The sequence below is a fragment of the Notamacropus eugenii genome, chromosome 1 (genome assembly GCF_028372415.1).
Source record: "Notamacropus eugenii isolate mMacEug1 chromosome 1, mMacEug1.pri_v2, whole genome shotgun sequence".
Lineage (NCBI taxonomy): Eukaryota > Metazoa > Chordata > Mammalia > Diprotodontia > Macropodidae > Notamacropus > Notamacropus eugenii.
This window is the reverse complement of record NC_092872.1, coordinates 402869180-402888749: the sequence shown is the minus strand read 5'-3', so window position 1 is coordinate 402888749 and position 19570 is coordinate 402869180. Positions and strand designations below refer to the sequence as shown.

The following is a 19570-nucleotide window of genomic DNA, read 5'->3' as shown; positions in this document are numbered from 1 at the left end:
ATGCATAAAATAAAATATATGATATTACAAGGGAAACAAATTATACTGAAATACAGTTATCAAAATATTTTTTTAAAAAGTTTAAAGACCCTAGGAGGAGAATTCCTGCCTCAGAGGCCTTCTTTTCTCTCTCCCTCCCTCTTTCTTCCCCTCCCCCTGGCTCTCCTTTACTCTGTAGCTCTCTTCTCCCCAGTCTCTAAGTCCTTCTAGACATGCCATCTGTTAACTAATGATAATATACAATGCAATCTTAGATTTATAGTTGTCATAACAATGATTGAAATGGACTAATGGATTAATATGCACTCAAATGTTCTCTAAATTACAGAACAAGTATAATTTCAAAAACCACAAATGAGCCACTGAAATCATACACTTCTTTGATGAAATACTTTCCAAAAATGATTTTATTATTCCTTTTCATAATTTGGAGAAGTGAAACATAAAATGTCTTTCTTTAGGAAACCTACAGAACACAATCTAAAAACGTGGTCTGAGCAGGGGTCTCATTAGTAACTCACTGTAAAAGTGTCTTAAAAAAAGGATACCTAAATATTTAGTAAGAGTGCCAATATTACAGAAACAAGAAGATACTAGTTTATCACTACATTCACTAAAGGAAAGATACACATCTTACTGTGAAGAGATTAGGGGTGAGGAAATGCCTTCCTCTTAAAAGTGTTATGAGAAATGGCAATGATAGAAGATGTAGTAAGAAACAGTAACTGTTTATGCTGGTGTCCATCACTTAGGACTTAGACTCTTCACTCTTTTGTATAACCAATCAACAAGTATTTATTGTGTCTACAACGTACAAGGCACTATGTTAGGTGTACCGATGTCACATATACACATACACACAACACGCACAAAGCACTATCTTTCTCTCAAGGAGCTTGCACCCTACATAAATATAATTTTTTGGGGGGGAAGGTGAAGCACCAGCAGCAGCAGCAACAATATTAACATATTGTGAATGCATACTAACTACTCTCATCCATTTTAATCATTTCATCTCCAGGGTTCTCTTCTGAGTCCTCTTCCCTCTTTATACTCTTTCCCTTGATGATATCATTAATTCTCATGGATTCAATTATCACTTCTATCAAACAACAAGCCTTTATTAAGTACATAGAGTCAGTGTTGGATGGTGGCTAGAGTTGACCCTGAAGCCAGGAAGACCTGGGTTCAAGTTCCACCTTTGTCACATACTGGCTGTTTAATCCTGATCAAGTCATTCTGAGCCACTCTCTAAGATTATGAGTTATGTGTGTTTGTCCTTCATTGACAAAGAAGACCATGCCATCAGAGAAATAATGACATGACTTGCACTTGACTTTGTTTTGACTGAGGGAGGGCTGTGTAGGTCACCAGGCTCACTTCTCAGCCAGAGTCATCTGAATCCAGTGACCAGATATTCATCAGGATGACTGGAGATGACCCAGGATGAGGCAATTGGGGTTAAGTGACTTGCCCAAGGTCACACAGCTAGTGAGTGTCAAGTATCTGAGGTGAGATCTGAACTCAGGTCCTCCTGACTCCTGCACTGGTGCTCTATCCACTGCACCACCTAGCTGCCCCAAGAGACAGCTAAGTGACCCAGTGGATAGTCTTATGGCCTGGAGTCAAGAAGATCTGAGTTCAAATCCAGCCTTAGGCACTTAGTAACTGTATGACCCTTGGGCAAGTTAAGTAGCCTCTGTCTGCCTCAGTTTCCTCATCTGTAAAATGAGAATATTAATCACACCTGCCTCTGTTATGAAGATTAAATGAAATATTTATTAAGCACTTAGCACACTGCCTGGCACATGCTCGCTTCTTTCCCTCCTTTCCATTGTAACATGCTGCCTCTGAGTCATTTATCTTATGAGTTATAGAGTGGGTGTTGACCTGCAATGACTGAGGGCATTTCCTTAAGTGGAAGTACCAGATGCCAATTAAATTACAAGTCCAGTCACTTATCCTATCAGCTAAGCACTGCGTTAGACATTGGCTATACACAGATAAAAATGGAACAATCTCCCATGAATGCCAAATATATACAATTAGTTCTAACCTCTCCTCTGACTTCTAGTCCTGCATTTCAATTTGCCCCAAAATGAACTCATCACCTTTCCCTCTAAACCTCCTTCTTTCTACTCTTCTGTTGATGGCAACATTACTGCTGCAGACACATAGATTTTAAACTCATAATTATCTGTATCATCTCCCACATTAATCAGTGGCCAATATCAATTCTATTTGTACAATAGCTTACATTGTTCCCTTTCTCTCCACTCATGTTGCCATGAGCCTCATTCAGGGCCTCTTATCACCTCTCACTTGCATAACTTCTTAATCAATCTTCCTATCTCCAGGATTTCTCCAAGCCAAACATCCTACACATAGCTGACAAAATAATCTTCCTACGAAGAGATCTGACAATGTGATCACCCTGAAGAAAATCTTTCAGTGGCTTCCCTCTGCTTAAAGAGTAATAATTAAAAAATTCCCTAGTCTGGCATTTAAGGCTTTTGTAATCTTTCTCTAATCTACCTTTTCCAGCTTTATGTCATTACTCCCCTCCTGCACTCTACATTCTAGCCAAGCTTGACTAAAAGTTGTTCTATGAGCTTGAAGTGTCATCTCCTGCTTTTGTGTATTTGTGTAGATGATATCCCATGCATGGAATGAATTCCCTCATCTGTACTTTTCAGAATCTTTTCTTTCCTTCAAGATCCAGCCTAGCTATCACCTGCTCCATAAATCTTGCCTGATTCCTCCTGCTAAAAGCATTCTCTCCCCTTGTCTCCACCACAACACCCCTCTTTGTATCATATTTATTTATATACATGTTTTATCTCCCTTCCTCCTCAATAGACTGTGTAAACATCAGGACAGGTACCATATTTTTTTGTCTTTGTATTCCCTGCACAAAGTAGACACTTAAGTAGTTACTGAATTAAACACGTATTTTTTTTTGGGGGGGGGTCCTATTTCTTCTAACTCTAACCACAAAAAGTATATATAGCTATAATATACATATTATATATGTATGCATATACACAAATGCAAAGAGTACAAAATAACTCCTTCCTTCCCAATTCTAGTGCATGAAGATTAACTTTAGAGAGATTTATGGAAACAATTAGAATTGAAAGTACTTTAAATATATAGACTCCTTACTGCTAAATCATTTTAAATTGTATATTGTTTTTAGCTTACCAACTTCTATTTGAAAGGAAATTAAAATTCAAGAAGCATTTACTGAGTATCTTCTATGTGAAAGACACAATGCTACAATCTAGTAGGGGAGATAAAAATAGGTATACAAATATCCACAATATAAAGTTGGATTGTTATATGCCACACAAATTGGCATTTTATTATCTATTGCCATTCTCTGATTTTTCATGTGTAATTGACTTGTTTTCCCCAAAAGCCCCTAAGTTCCTACAGGGTAAAGATTCTGAATCATACCTATATCTTTCACTGTCCAATATTGTTAAAGGAGTACTCAATAAGTACTTGCTGACTGTTCAGTGGGGTCAAACATTTTCAAAAACACAATGTTCCACTTGCATTCATACCTAAGCAATATACACTTTAGAACAAAGGTGTATAATTCATCAACCACAAAACTTCCAAGTTCTTCAGAAATAGATGAAAAAGTAATTGGGAAGTATTTAATAAAATAAATATACAGTGCAACAGATATAATGCTAATATGTGATTTTCTAAGTCAATATGTGACCGGCAAGGGATCCATTTCTATCTGCCCTAGACACCACTGTTTTCGAATACAGTTGTTGATTGTAACTAGTAACTACCCACATGGCTAGTGGTCAATTTCTAGAGTAGCTTGTGGTTCTCTCTCCCCTTTGTTCAAGGTATGAATACAGATCTACTTTGCATCTTTGAGATAAAATCAGTTTAGAATGTTACATTTCCTTTTATTTGCATATAGTAATGGTTGCTATTCCTAAATCTGAGGGAAAGAGATCTAGTTCTGCCTCAATTATTAGATTTTCACTTCTCAATGGATTCCTCCAGTGATGGAACATCAGGAATAAGTCAGAAATAATGCTACTATGAAAATTCCCCTGGCCAGTAGAAAAAGGATATGGATGGTGACACACAAATTGTTACCATTCAATATACTGGCCTCCAAGCATCCTTAAACAGACAGGATGGAAATGAATATTGTGATCCTGTTATGGTCACTAAACCTAGTAATTTTGGAACTACTAATAAGATTATGGGAACTACTAATAAGATTAAGACATCATGGAATGAAACCTAAAATATGTTTGTTCTAATACAACAGGTTATGAATGAGAAAAATCCTTTGGAATTTGTGTAGGGAGACTGTTGGCCATTTTGGTGAATTAGAAGGAGCAAGTTGGAGTTGAGAAAACAGAAAAGGGATTGAGTAGAAATGATGGACCATTCAAGGTCCTTGGTAGAGAAATGCAAGTGGAAGACTACCTGTACCATTAGGAATGGTAGCAAGCCATTCCCAAGGTAGTTGGAATCGAAGGGAAGGAGGGCTGATCTTCAAATCAGAAGGGACCTAGGTTTGAATCTGTCCTCTGACTCTTTATTATTTGTATGATTATGATTATGGATGAGTCACTTAATTTCTCTCAGCTGAGAGTTCCTCTTCTACAAGATTAGGATGATTTAGTACCTGTAGTACCTATCTCATAGGGTTGTTGAAAGGATCAAATAAGATAATGTGTGTAAAGTGCTTTGAAACTTTCAATGCTGTCTGAATGGCAGTTATTATCTTCAACTGAACAGGTATCTTATCATTTGCTACTGGAAGGAGCAAGTTTTCATTCTTGGTTTTAGGAAAACTTTCATTTGAGGGAAAAGGTTTTTTTTTTTTTTTATTAAGGATTAGTTTAGGTTTCTATGATTTATCATTTTGAGACCTCTAATTAGACTTGCAATTTTAGAGCTCTAGCTGACAGAGATCTGACAGGAATATATTAATAGTGAGAAACAAGTGTTTAGTGCAGGACCACTCTCAGAATCTTGTAGCTTTCATTTCAGCATCCATCAGAGATGTCTGGCACATTCAAGTTATGGCTCCAGGTAGCCTTAAAAAAACTTGAGTGAAGACAAGATGGTTCTGACTTGTGCAGAATCACAACAGAAAGTTAAGAGCAGTGCAGAACCCTGATAGGACTAAGGGTTCCTCAGTCTGAGGTCTTCTTGTATTGTACTTTGCCCACTGCCTTGCACATAGTAGGTGATTAATAAATGTTTGCTCATTCATGGAGGTACAATTAGATTTCTAAGGATAACACAGAGAAAGCAGAAGGGCAGCTAGGTGGCACAGTGGATAGAATATGGATTTGGAATCAAAAAGACTCATTTTCATGAGTTCAAATCCAGCCTCAGACACTTACTAGATGTGTGACCCTGATTTGCCTTAGTTTCCTCATATGTAAAGTGAGCTAGAGAAGGAAATGGCAAACCACTCCAATATCTCTGCCAAGAAAACCCCCAAATAGGGTTATGGAGAGTCAGACATGACTGAAACAACTGAACAACATAAAGGCAGAAATTTCCTGAAGGGTTATTTTCACATATCCCCATATCATTTAGTATGTCACAGTGGAAAAAAAGAACATAGGAACTAGAATTCACAGAAGAACATTGTACACAGTAACAGCAACATTATTTGATGATCAAGTATGATAGACTTAGCTCTTCTCAGCAATACAATGATCAGAGAGAATTCCAAATGACTCATATACAAAATGCTATCCACATCCAGAGGAAGAACTATGGAATCTAAATGTAGATTGAAGCATACTTATTTTCACATTTTTGTTTTTTTCTTTCACATGGTTTTTCCCTTTTCTTCTGATTCTTTTTTTCACAACATGACTAATGTGTAAATATGTTTAATATGATTGCACATGTACAACCTGTATCAGATTGCTTGCCATCTTGGGGAGGGGAAGGGAAAGGGAGGGAGAAAAAATTTGGAACTTAAAATCTAATAAAAGTGAATGTTGAAAACGTAAAAAAACTGCCACCAAATTATACCTCTTTCATGTAAAAAAAAAAAGAATTGGAGTTCAAAGATTTGGCTTCATGTCAAGTCCTAGCTATGTAATTTACTTGGTGTAAAGTGATGTTAACATAAAAAAAGAGCACGAATGAAACCTTAAAAAAATAAATGAGACAAGGATAATACTTGCATTTCCTATTGAAAAATGATGCAAAAATACTGTAAATGTAAGTTGATATTATTACATTCACTATCATTATTATTTTGTATGCATTTAAGGAGGTACTCTGGCACATGATTGAGTATTTAAAGCAGGTGTTCTTGAGGTCTGTTAACTTTAAAAAAAATTGATAACTGTATTTTAATGTAATTGGCTTTATAATCCTACACATTTTATTTTACATATTTAAAAACATTGTTTTGAGGAGGGGGTCCAGGGCTTCACCAGAATGCCAGAGGGGTCTATGATACAAAAATGGTTCAGAACCCTTGGTGCACAGGTTGGGTTAAAAGAACAATGAAAGCCTATGAATACAATATTTACATCCAGGATTTGCAACTGTTGGAATGGAGGAAGTTGCAATTTGATATAATCATTAAAAACTTTGTTTTTATACGCATTTTGTAGATGTGAATAATATTCTAAATTTTCTCTTCAGAAACTGATACATTGCATTTAACAAGAATCTAAGGAACCAAAGTTGTTAGTTTCAATATCTAGGAGAGAAGTTGTTGATGTACATCTTTGCTGCTTACCCCTTTTCAAAAGCCCAATTCAAAAAGTGCCATCCCTAAAGTTTCTTATTCCCTTGAGCACAGTGAGTTCTTTACCCTTAAAAACAGGTACATTATTAAATCTGGATCTCAACTTAATGGGCTACTTTATGCCTACAGGGCCAGCTAATTAGTCTTAATTATCTCATTATAGATTCTAAGTACCTCCAGCTGTTTCTCTACCTCTTCCCCCTTACACCGTTTATTTTGCAGACAGTCTTGGCCAACTGACGGACATAGGTGAGATGTTCATATTGAGTCTTCATATCCATCAACTTCATTTACTGTTTTTGACCGGGATTCTTATTTGCTTGGTTTTGCAGAGATAGAGTCTGGGAAACCAGAAGGTTTTTTTTTTTTTTATCTTTTATTCATGGCAGGGAGATTTGGGGGTGGTGGAGAGAGAATAAAGGTAAAACCTTTAATTTAAGGTGCCTTTCAGCACTACTTGCCATAAAAATAAAGCCCCAAATTATATTGGATTCATATTTTTCCATTTGTACATTTGAGAGTATGATTGTGGTATACCCAGAGGTGTTAAACAGTAATCAGGAATCTTCTATAACTTCATAACCTTGAAAGTCTGGTTTTCCCCCTCTCCATCCTGATCAGAAAATGAATCAATCAAAAAACACAGGACAGTATTTATTCTACAATGGAAAAAAGAGGGAAGCTTGTTAATGATTAAGAAAGAAGAATAATACAGAGAAATGTTGGGACAAAAGAAAGAAGTAATTAAAAATGGAAACTTTCCCTATTTTCTTTACTTTCTAATTTCTACCTTCTTTTATATACTAAGGTCACTTAATCCTACATCTGCTTCCATAAATATAAAATTGGAGGAATACCAAATATCAATTTTTTTTTGTGACAAATTCAAGTTGTTGGAATACCTTCCTAAAACACAAAGGTAGAAATATCACTAATCACTCTAAGAATGTATTTTTTTTTAAAGAAATAGTACTGTTTCATCTTTTCCCAAAATTATCAATTGCACAGAATTTTATTTTCTGTGGAAAACACAAGTACTAACAAGTCTAAACATATGTTCACACTATGATCACTCTGACTCAAAATGCAATCACATAATGTCCACACGATAAAAAGTTAATGGTATCAATCAATACAAAATTCACAACTGGTACAGCCTCAATTCACCATCAGTACTATTAGGTTTTCCATAAGGAAGAAGAGCCTCCTTGTAGCTATTTTCATTTTTCCCTTTGCCAACTCAATTCACCCTTGTTCATATTAAACTAAAAAGAATGTTTCTATCACATTGAAGGGTTTTATACTGAACAGCACCCTAGAGATTCTTCATTGACTGGCTTGGGTAATACTATCTTTCCTTTAGTTTATTAGTTTGACAAAGTTAATTTAAAAACAATCTAGGGAACCTGAAGTGATTCTTGGAAGGGTGCATGGATCTGCCCATGGGGTTGGTTGCCCTGCTTGGTTTGCATACGCAGAGTCTCCAGAGACAGTGTTTGGCTTCCTAATTTAACAATTTCTTACAGAACAGAAAAGGAAGAAAAATGGAAATGGTTGATAATGCAGACACATTTTCCAAACTTTGAAAAGGGAAAATATCTTGATGACATGTAGCAGCAAGAGTGTTGACGGTTCTGCTCTTTACACGAGTGGGTATTTCTTTTTGTTTAGCCAAGGACCAATTCGATAAAGTGGTACGATTCTTTATTGCCAAAAAAAAGCCCATTTTCATCAGAAATATAATCTTGGGCATATCAAGTCTAATTAAATTCTTAGAAAGTACAAATTGTTGAATAAAAACCAAAATGCATTTCAAAGTAAATACCAATTAATATGACACCCAATTTCCTTCCCCTTTTCTAATCACTCCAGTGAGCATGGCTCAGACATAAAACATATTCAATCTATTTTTTCAAATTCAATTAAAAGTTGTTTTTCATTTTAATCCAAGAATCCTATCCACTGAGTAAGTAAATCAGTAATATGAAAAGGCTACCCATCTGCTTTTTTCTTTTAATTTATGGAGGCTTTTTGTCATCTACTCATTTGAATGAACATTTTAACACTTTAACTTGTCCTGTTCAACACAGTTACTCATTCTGCATATGAATAGTTTCTATTTAAGAGGGCTATTTAAAAGAAAATGTTGCATTGTTTCCTATTTACTATTACTATTTAAATAAAACTGTAAAGTCATATTGCTTTGCTTAGTAATGTAGAGTACTGTTATATTCAGCTTAGTAGATGAGAGAAACTTTCAAATAATAATATTTATGTTCAACACAATTTAGCAAAATAATATATGTTGCATAGAGTTTCTAAAGCAACAGAGTTGAACATTCAAATAACTCGTGGAAAAAATTTGGTCCTCATTCCCTCTTTGAGATGCCTATGGCCAAAGTTGTATGCTTCTGGGTATCAGCAGCTACAGGGGGTGCAACGGACCATAATGATGGTATGATTATACACCACTTGACTATATTCTGTGATTATTCTGAACAGCAGTGGCAGCTTTGGGCCTTAATACATGCAGAATGGAAAAGGGAGGAGTTCTGACAATATCTATTAGGAATCAATAACGCAGCAGCTTCATATTCATAAAAGTAAGCATTAATAGCCTTAGCACGTTATGTTTGGATAACACATTATTGTTTATACATTTATGCATTTTCCCATTTGATCCTTACAATAGTTGTGTGAGGGAGGTAAAGGGCAGGGATTATTCCCATTTTCTAGGTAGGGAAATTAAGCAAAACAAAGTTGAAGTGACGTGCCCAAACTCACACAAGCAGCAAAAACTCAAATCCAGATCTTTTCTCTCTAGTGTAGTGGACAGAGAGCTGGATTTGGAGCCAGAAAACCTGGGCTTGAGTCTGCACTCTGTCATTTACTGTGATATCAGCCTAGAGAAGCAGAGAAGTCACTTGACCACTACAGGTCTCGGTTTCCTTCTGTACAAAACAAAGAAGGTAGACTAGATGATCTCTGAGGTTTCTTTATTCCTTTGCAGGAATAAAATGTTTAAGATGAAAAAAAGATACTAATCAAAAAGGTAGAGCAACAGAAAGATTTTCTTTTTCTTCCAATGTAAGCTCTGTGAGGGTAGGGGCCATTTTATGGTTCTTGGTATCCAGAAGAGGGTCCAGCTCTGTCCTTCACACATTGTTTGTGCATATTTCTGGTGATGAAGATGATGATGGACAAAGACTATGAGGCTGTTCTGCTCTCCCTGGATACCCCACAGCCCAGAAGCCTGGAATCGAGGCCAGTGTGGGGGTGCCCAACTGTCACTCAGTCAGATGTTCTATTGCCGAGGGGGACCAGATGATCAGGTTTTGCATGCCTGGTTTACACTCTTCAAATATTTATAGACAGTTCTCTTTGCCTCCAGCCTTAGTTGTCACTTAGCCAAGTTATACATACAGAGTTCTTTTAATCTTTCCTTAGAAATCAATCCCATTCAGCTCCTTAATCATTCTGGACACTTTTCTCTAAACTTTCTACAGTTTGTCTTTCTTATAATTTATTCCAGTGAATCACAGAAATGCTTCCTGTGCAGAAGCATCGTTACCTATATGAGTGACTCTGTCATGTTTCCATTACAAGGAGCAATGCCTTTATATCTATAGCACAAAGCTGTTCATCATTCTTTCTTTTAGTATTATCACAGTAAAAATTTCATATTTAAGCTGATAGATCAATCAATACATCATCATGGAATGGAAGAACTAATTCCCATCATCTGCACTGAAGTTTAATGGAAAGAGCCTTGGTTGCAGTTGTTTCAGTTGTGTCTGACTCTTTATGACCCCATTTGTGGTTTTCTTGATAAATATACTAGAGGGGTTTGCCATTTTCTTCTCTAGCTCATTTTGTAGATGAGGTAACTGAGGCAGATAGGGTTAAGTGACTTGCCCAGGGTCATGCAGCTAGTACGTATCTGAGGCCATATTTGAACTCAAGTCTTCCTGACTCCAGGCCCAGCACTCTAACCCACAGTGTCACTTCAATGTCAAAAGAGCCCTGGACTGAGTTAAAAGGCCCCAGGTTGTTCTGAGCCCTGGAGTCTTAGGCCAGTTCCTCCATGTTCTGGGAGTGATTCTGTGTCTGACAAATGAGAGCACTGAATTAGATGATCTTTCTTTAGATTCTTCAGGCTCTAAAATTTTGAGAGCTTTAGCTACAAATGGCACATTCACTGACGTGCTCCTCTGATTAAGCAAAAACTTACATTCATTCAAGTAGCAATGTTTCCTAGGAGAGCACTAAAGAGACAAGGACCCAACTGCTCCCTTTGGGAGAGAAGAAGGGCTCTGTACTTTGGTCCTCTTGTTAGTTCCAAAGTCCTGGATACAGGGGTTGAGGTGAGTGGCCAATGAAAGAACTCCTGGAGAGGAGAAGCATAAGTTGCCTTTTGAAGGTCTTTCTTCTGGAATAGATATTAGCAAATAGAAGCCCAAAATTTCAAGAGCTCCTAGAAATGCCCTAAGATGGCAAAAATTAGCAAGTGAAATATCATACCACAGAATCATAAATTGTGAACTTGAAGGGAGTTGAAAGGTTACTTATTCCAAGTCCCTCATTTTTCAGATGAGGAAAGCTAAGGCCCAGAGAGTTAAGCAACTTCCTTCAAGTCACACAGGAAGTAAGTAGTAGAGTTTGGATGGCTAAGTCTTCTACTCATGTATACTTTGATTTTTAAATGCAAATCAAACACTCTCATTTCCTTATTATCAAGTTGACATTAGTAACCTTACCTAGATCAACCATGAGGAGGCGAGTAAGAGCTGTGTAGAATGTTGTTCGACATCTGAGGTCACTAAGATTGTAGCCTTCACTGACACCCAGAAAAGGGAAGTGCTCACTCTAACGAAAACAAAATGGCATCTTGAGTTAAAATGCTGTGCCAAACTATGAAAAACATTGAATTCACTGATGAGACAATAAGACTTACAGTATGGTTTTGAAGCATGAATTTCACAGCCTCTATTTTCACCAGTTTTTTTAAAAGAATATAAGTAATAGTAGTCAAGGATATTTGTTCTACGGGAGGAATATGATTTTACAAGCATGTAACCAAAACAACAGTATAATACTGTTTTTTTTCTTATGAGGGATAAACATTAATCCTAAAAAAAAGAATACAGTATAGAAATGTCTTTCACTGTCAGAGTAATAATCCATTATTAACCAGTGCAATTACTTTTCCTATCTCATATAGAATTCTAGTCATGAAAAAGAAGAATGAATTTTATAATTAAGATAAGAATTCTCTTAGTATTAAAGTCTTGATGGTGGAAAATTAAAACTGACCCCTTTTAAATTTTGGATGTTATTTTAGACCTTCTTTTTACTTAATGTGATTTTATCATAAAATAATTATCAATGAGTCATAATGGAGAAAAAAATTACTCAACTCGAAGAAGCAATGAGCTCTGCCAGAAGAATGATAAGAAAATCCTGCTCAGATGGGAGATTAGAAAGCTCTCCAGGGAGCTCAGTACATGATGTGCCATCTATTGATGAAGCAGCTCAGCATTTCTCAGCCGCTGTACTTTGAGCACTATGAGCAGAGGAAAAGGGGGGCAAAGAGGAGAACAGAAAGGAGTTTTGACCAAGAACTCTGCTACACTCAAAAAGTGGGCTAATCATGAATTCCTGAATTCACCCATAACTGATTCCATTATTTTGCTTTTATCTTTTAGAACACCTCAATTTATGTTTTTGCCAATTTCTAAAAGGGAAATCCAGTTGCTACATCTTTTATATACTCCTAAATCCTTTCTTCTACTTTTGATTTTTTTTCTCTCTCTCTGCCAAAGAATACAAATACAGTATATAAGCTTTTACACCTTTGAAACTTGGTTCAAGACACTATCCAGACTCAGTCTACCTGGTTTCTTTACTTTCCCAAAGGTCTACTCTTCTAAATCTTCCAAACTCTCCCACAAGTTACATGCATAGAATTAGAGAAGGCTAGACCTAAAAGGGACCTCAGAAGTCATGCAGTACAAATCTAAAGAATAATTTCCCTGTAGATCGAATCTCTTCTCTCTCACATTTCCCAAATACAGATCAACTACAGTCATATCTCCCTATAACTACACTGGTGTTTTTTAGACATTTATGAAGTGGTATGGTGAATCATTAAATCAACAATCATTTATTAAAAGTTTACTGTATGCCAGGCACTATGCTAAATGCTGGGGATACAAAGAAAAAGCAAAAAAGATTCCCTATTTGTGAGAAGCCTATGTTCTAACAAGTAAAGTGTTCCTTATTTCTATTTCTGGCTCTGCCAGTAACTAGCTCAGTGACCGTGAGTAAGTTCTTAGCCTCTATGAGCTTAAGTTTTCCCATCTGTAAAACAGGGATGATAATACCGGCTCACTTATCTCACTCAGAGGGTTGTTATAAAGCTCATAGGAAATAAGGGATGTGAAAATGCTTTTTTCAAACAGTTATGGGCCATATATGGATATGGCATTATTGTTATTCTTGTAGGTATCTGTAGTATTTACAATTTGTCTTATCCATTAGACTATACACTTAAAGGTCAGTTCATATACTAATTTCTCACAGAACAATGTTCGGCTCATAGCGAGTGCTTGATAAACAAGGTTTATTGATTGACTGACAGGCAGAAGCAGTGCTGATAAGTTGAAAGTCCTTCATTGCCTACGCAGCATGGAAATTGGATGACTTTACAATGCTATTCACTGAATGGAGGAACTGCCACTCAAGCTTCATTTGGCTAATAGAGGAAAGAATCAATAAACTAAGAAACATCTTAAGTAATTACCATATACAAATTTTCTTGCAGTTGCAAAGTTAAAAGTGACAGGGTCTTTGGGAAATAAGAATGTTGCCATTAATAGGAATCTTTCTGTCAGTGCTGTTAATAAACAGCAAGTCATGTTTTGACAATAGAATATTTATGGAAGTAATAAAAAGAACATTCACAGGAAGAATCTACTCTGCCAAAGACACATTTGCTGCAAAACTGCATCTGTGCACTTTGTACCAAGGCCAGCCTTAGTGCCTTTTAATTACATTCTAAAGAAAAAAATAATTAAGAATGCATTTTTTCATTTTGCCAATAAATAATAATAAAACAGGTTCATATGCATAAATACTATGACTTTATATTTCCTCCTAGGAACCCAAGGCTGGCTATGGCCATAAAAGGAAGGTAGACCGAATCAAAGCAAACAAAGAATATGAGAAGAAAAAGAAAGAGGGGCAGGACACATATTCTTCACTTTTAACTCATTCTTCTCTGAGTAAGTAGGTTCTTTAGAGTTTCCTCTGGTCAGTCAAACCAATCAGTGAATAAATTATTATTAAGAGGCTGTTATATGCCAGATACTGGACTAGGCACCGAGAATACAATGAAAAAGAAACACAAGTCTCTGTTCTCAAGGAACTTACAATTTAATGGGGAAAGACAGCACACAAAAGAAAGTTGGAAAAGAGAGGTATCTTGCAAGCATCAGTATTAGGTTACTGGTGAACCAAATAGGAGAATAAGGAAGATCACAAATGAGAACTCAATTGTACTCTATCACTGAATGGGGAAGCTTCCTTTCAGTAACTGCCAGTTAGGCCATAGAGAGGCCATATTTCTATAGATGAAATAGAGAAAAAAAATAAAGAAAATAGTGTACTGCTAGATTCATGTCCTAGCAGAGAAAGCTTCCTAACTTTTTATGGAAGGGAATAATTTACTAAGAAGATACACAGGACAGTTTCTACTTGGCTTCCAGTTCTATGGATAAATTTGGCTTCATGGTACAGACAAACATTGCCTAACTGGCTAACTGTAGTAAAACTGCCAAAAAGTTTTTTTTTTCTAAACATTCAGTTATGAAAAAACTAGGCAAGAAATGCAAAGGCGGGCATGACAAATTACTAATAGATAGGAAAAGGCTAGAGAGAAAAATGTTGGAGGAAAAGAATAGGGGAATCTTATATAGCTCTTCACGGTTTACAAATTTTCTTCACAATAACCTATAAGTAGCACAAGCATTATTTTCTCTACTTTACTAAATGGGATGAGAATGTGTTGGTCCCTTAATGTAACAGAATAGCATATTAATAGTTCCATACAGCTTAGAACACTTCTCAGTGAGTAAAAGAGTAAAATAAATTAATAAGTACTGAGTAGATTATGATGATGGTGTGGTTAAAGAAGAATGCTTAAAATATACACATGAAAGTGGAGCCAAGATGATGCAATAGCAGCAAGAAGCACAGAAAGCTCCTTACTCATAAATTCTAACAGGTCAAGAAAACATACCAGACCAAATCCTGATTGGGAAATTCAAGAAAAATTTCACAGTGAATATTTTATCTATCTTATTGTTGACAAAGAGACAATGGGGATGGGATCTAGCTGGAAGTATGCTACACATGAGCATTCCAGGCAGGGAGAGGCTATCAGGGTAAGACGTCCTAGATACACATAGAGACGCTGAAAGTTGTGTAGTTTGTAGGAAAAGGTGCTAACTAGTAGCTCTGCAATTCATTACCTAGTTCTGGGTCACAGATCTAGGGTAGAATACAATATTCCAGAAGAGAAAGGCTAAAAGCTAACAACCAAAAATAACTTAACCAGCAAAACTGAGTATAATCCAATAGGGAAAAAAAAAAAACCAGACTTTTAATAAACTAGAGGACTTCCAAGCATTCCTGATGAAAAGACAGAGTGGCATAAAAAAAACTATGAAAGACAAATGAGGGAGTCAAGAGAAACATAAAAGGTAAATATAAGTGAGAGATCATATGAGACAAAGCAAAGATAAACTATTTACTTTTTGTCATGGGAAGATGATGGGCATGTGAGTGCTCTCATTTTAGTATGGTCACTAAGTGCTCTCAGAATCCTATCATCATCATGGGCTACAGGGAAGTTTAATAAGAAAGAGGGACCAGCAGTGGTTTTGTTATGTTCTGACAATTTTAAAAGAAGAATGGAAAGGGTGGGTAAGAAGAATATACTAGAAAGCAAAAGGGAGAGGAAAGTTAGGGAGAATTATCTCACATAATCAGGCTGTGTAAAGAGAAATCTATATAAACGAGGAGAGGCAGATGGGGCGCTGCTGATACCAGAACTTCATTCTCATCTGAACTAGTCAAAGAAGGGAAGAATATAAAAAAATCACATACACACACAGCTGGGTACATAAACTTTGTTGTTCAATTGTTTTTATTTGTGTTCAACTCTTCATGACCTCATTTGGGATTTTCTTGGCAAAGATAACTGGAGTGGTTTGCCTTTCCTTCTCCAGCACATTTTACAGATGAGGAAAATGAGGCAAATAGGGTTAAGTGACTTGCCCAGAGTCACACAGCTAGTAAGTATCTGAGAACAGGTTTGAACTTAGGAAGATGAGTTTTCCTGACTCTAGTCTTGGTCCTCTATCCACTGCCCCACCTGGCTGCCTCTGGTTACATAAATACATTTCCCTAAATAGGGAAACAGGAGAGATGGGGGAGCAGGGGGAAAAAGGAAGAGGAGGGAACAAGAGGGAGTATATCATAAAGATGAGATTATTCCTAAGTAAATCTATTTAAGGATGCACCAAAAATATTTATAGTACCTCTTTTTTTGCAGTGGCAAAGAAATGGAAACTGAGGGGTACCCATCAATTAACTGGGGAACAGCTTACCAAGTTATGGCATATAAATGTGATGGAATATAATTGTTATAAGAAATGATGAAAAGAATCATATTAGAGAAAACTGGACTTACATAAGTTGATGCTGAGTGAAGTAAGCAAAGCTAGGAGAACAATTTATACAATGACAACAATATTGTAAAAACAAACAACTTTCAAAGATTTAGGAAATCTGGTCAGCATCAGCATAATGACCAACCATGATTCCAGAAGACTCAAGAAGAAACATGCTACCTCTCATCTGAAAGAGAAGTGAAGTACTCAAGAAGAGAGAGTGAGACATAAATATGTATGTATGTATACAGTTTTGGACATGACCAATGAGAAAATTTGTTTTTCTTGATTCTACATGTTTATATTAAGGGTTTTGTATTTCTTTCTAAGTCGGGTGGAAAGAAGGTAGATTTTTGCTGAGAGAAAAAAATTTAACTAAAAAAAGAAATATATAGAGAGGCAGCTCAGAGGCAGATAAAATGCTAGATGAGTCACCTGAGTTCAAATCTGGATTCAGATGCTTACTAGCTGAGTGATGCCTGGCAAATTGCTTAACCCCTGTCTGCCTCAGTTTTCTCAACTATAAAATAGGGATAGTAACAGTACCTACCTTTGAGGGTAAGGATGAAATCTGATAATATACATAAAGTGTTCCGCAGATCTTAATGTGCTTTATATACACTAGCTATCATATACACATTTTGAGGACAGAATTATACCTTATTCAACTAATGGGGTCAATTTAGCCCTAAACTTTAAGTAATATACCATATAATTTGCCAGGTACCAAGCCATGGGGAAACCTGGTAAGCTTATATCTGGGTATGAGTTAACGGAGGGGCTAGGACCTCCATCCTTGGGTACATGCAGATCTTGTTTCTTGTCAGTTTATTGTGCTATGATAAAAAGCCTTTTAGTTAGCTGCTGGGATAGAAATAAGTACAACCAAAAATGTTTGGAGTACATATTTTTCTTCCTCTTCCCTGACAGCAAGCTAGGCCAGAACTACCACCAAAACAACTACTAACCTCTAGGTTGGAGGGAGGGCATTGAGCAGTTCCTGCTCCCAGGCCTCCAAGTGACTATGAATGTGAATGCAGAGTGCCTTGTTTACTCTTTCCTAATCTTAGGCGAGATGGAATGGTCCAGGTAATCTTGTGAACCTCAGAGGTCAGAAAAGTTATCAGTCTCCTTAGCAAATGGAGTTGATGGCAGTAGCAAGAGATAAGTCTAACGTGAAGGAGCCTGCCCCAGAAGCTACCTCCTTGGCACAGGCTAGCAGAGAACTAACTTGGAGTCTGAGATGTGTCTTATAAGCACTTTTCTATGGGCTGTACAATACCCAGAAATGAATTTGGTGGGGAATTTGTGAAGAAAGGAATCCAGTGCCATGAAGTATCTGTCTTGATTGGATATCAGGGGAAGAAATGCTTTCTAGCAACCACATTAGTTTTGAATTTACTCTCTTCAGGAACTGGGCATGCAGAGGGGAGGATGCATCTCAGAGTTTGGGGAGATGCTACTGTTCTTCAGCCATTTCTATAACTTCTCAGTTAATATCTCTTTGTAAAAACCTAATCAGTTAATTAATACTGGGGAGATATTAACTGGTCAAATGATCTTTACTGGGAAATACTGAACAGGGATCACCCCTGCAATAATAACCTCACCTATGTTATTCTTAGAACTCAGTAACTAGAAGGAGCAGTTGATCTCTGGGAACCCAACCTGCTGATCTGAGCATTGTCAGAAGAGTGAGTTCACAGCCTATGCTATATTCATAGAAGTGAATCTGTTATCAAGATGATATGTTAGAAATCACCGTAGGGTAATAATGGCACCAAATACGGTTGAAGTGGGTGGTCGTTGTTGTGACTAGGCCTGGGTTTTCATTAATATAAGGAATGCCTGGTTAGGAATTTCCTCTTCTAATGAAGATCAGCACCTCTTTTTTTTGTACCTTCCAGTCTTAAAGTCTTGCCTGGGTCAGTAAACCAGGATGTGCTAGATGCAGGTCCTAAACTTAGGTCTTTCTGCTTCTGAGGTTAGGTCTCCAGTCATCACACTGCTGCTTCAGAGAACTTAAGTACAGTGACAAAAATTCCAAAGTTCTAAGTTTTCCCTTTATCAGATTAGGCTAAATGTCTATACAAGCAGGAACTGGAAAACAAAGATATCTTTCACTCAGACCTCTAACTTACTAGAGGTTTGGTGGTTTGATGAAAAGATTTAGTTCATCAGTCAGACCAAAAGCAGCATGCATTGAGCATTTACTAGCTGAAGAACACTGTAACAGACCTTGTGGGAGACTATGCAAAAAAGAAAAAAAAAGCCATATCCCACCTTCTGAGATATTTATAATGTAATGCCAGACAGGGTTAACAAAGAATAGTTCATTCTACTACACAAAGATAAATACTTCTGTACTAAGTATTCTGAGGAGTAAGGAAAAAAAATGATAGGTGAATATATTACAAATTAGATGTATTTTAGTCAACACATTTTTAAAAAAAGGAATCATGAGATAACTCTGGAAAGGATTTATGAAGGAAGTATCTTCAGTAGAATTTTGAAATCTAAGAGGGACTTACTGGAAGACTTCTTAAATTAAGTGAATGGCATGCAATGTTTCATGGTTAAAAGATGATAAAAGAAATGTAGGATGAGAAAGAAGGTATGTTTGATAGAGTACAAAATAGGGTAGAGAGGTAGGTTAGCAGGTTAGTTACAGAGATAAAGGCTGAGGACCATTTAGTCTAACATACTTGGTTGGAAAAGGAAGGTAGGCCACATGTGTAGTAAGAAAAAGGAATAGCTGATAAAATAGCATGAAGGTTGCACTGACATCCATGGAAGATTTAAAAAATCTATACCAGGAGTTTTTAATCCGGTGTCTGAGAACTTGTTTTTTTAAAAAATATTTTGATAATACTGTATTTCGTTATAGCTGGATGTATTTCATTATGGGATATATTTCATAACAACTGGTTTTCTTTGCAAGTCTATGTATTGTATGCACTTAGAAACATTATTCTCAGAAGATTAGATATATCTTAAATCTTACTGAGTCATCAGTCTTTACCTGACTGCTAAATGTGTCTGTGATACAAACAAGGTTAGGAAA

General features: G+C 36.5%; 1 protein-coding gene across 2 annotated transcripts in view; it reads right to left on the bottom strand.

Annotated features, from left to right (window-relative positions):
• RANBP17 (RAN binding protein 17) overlaps positions 1–19570 on the bottom strand; it is a 331100-nt gene that overhangs the window by 87568 nt on the left and 223962 nt on the right. For both annotated transcript variants that reach the window (XM_072630957.1, XM_072630955.1), the window contains exons 17-18: positions 11727–11790; positions 11530–11638 (exon numbers count right to left, since the gene is read on the bottom strand). In XM_072630957.1, coding sequence (XP_072487058.1) covers positions 11530–11638; positions 11727–11790 — 173 coding nt within the window. The remainder of the gene's footprint in view (positions 1–11529; positions 11639–11726; positions 11791–19570) is intronic.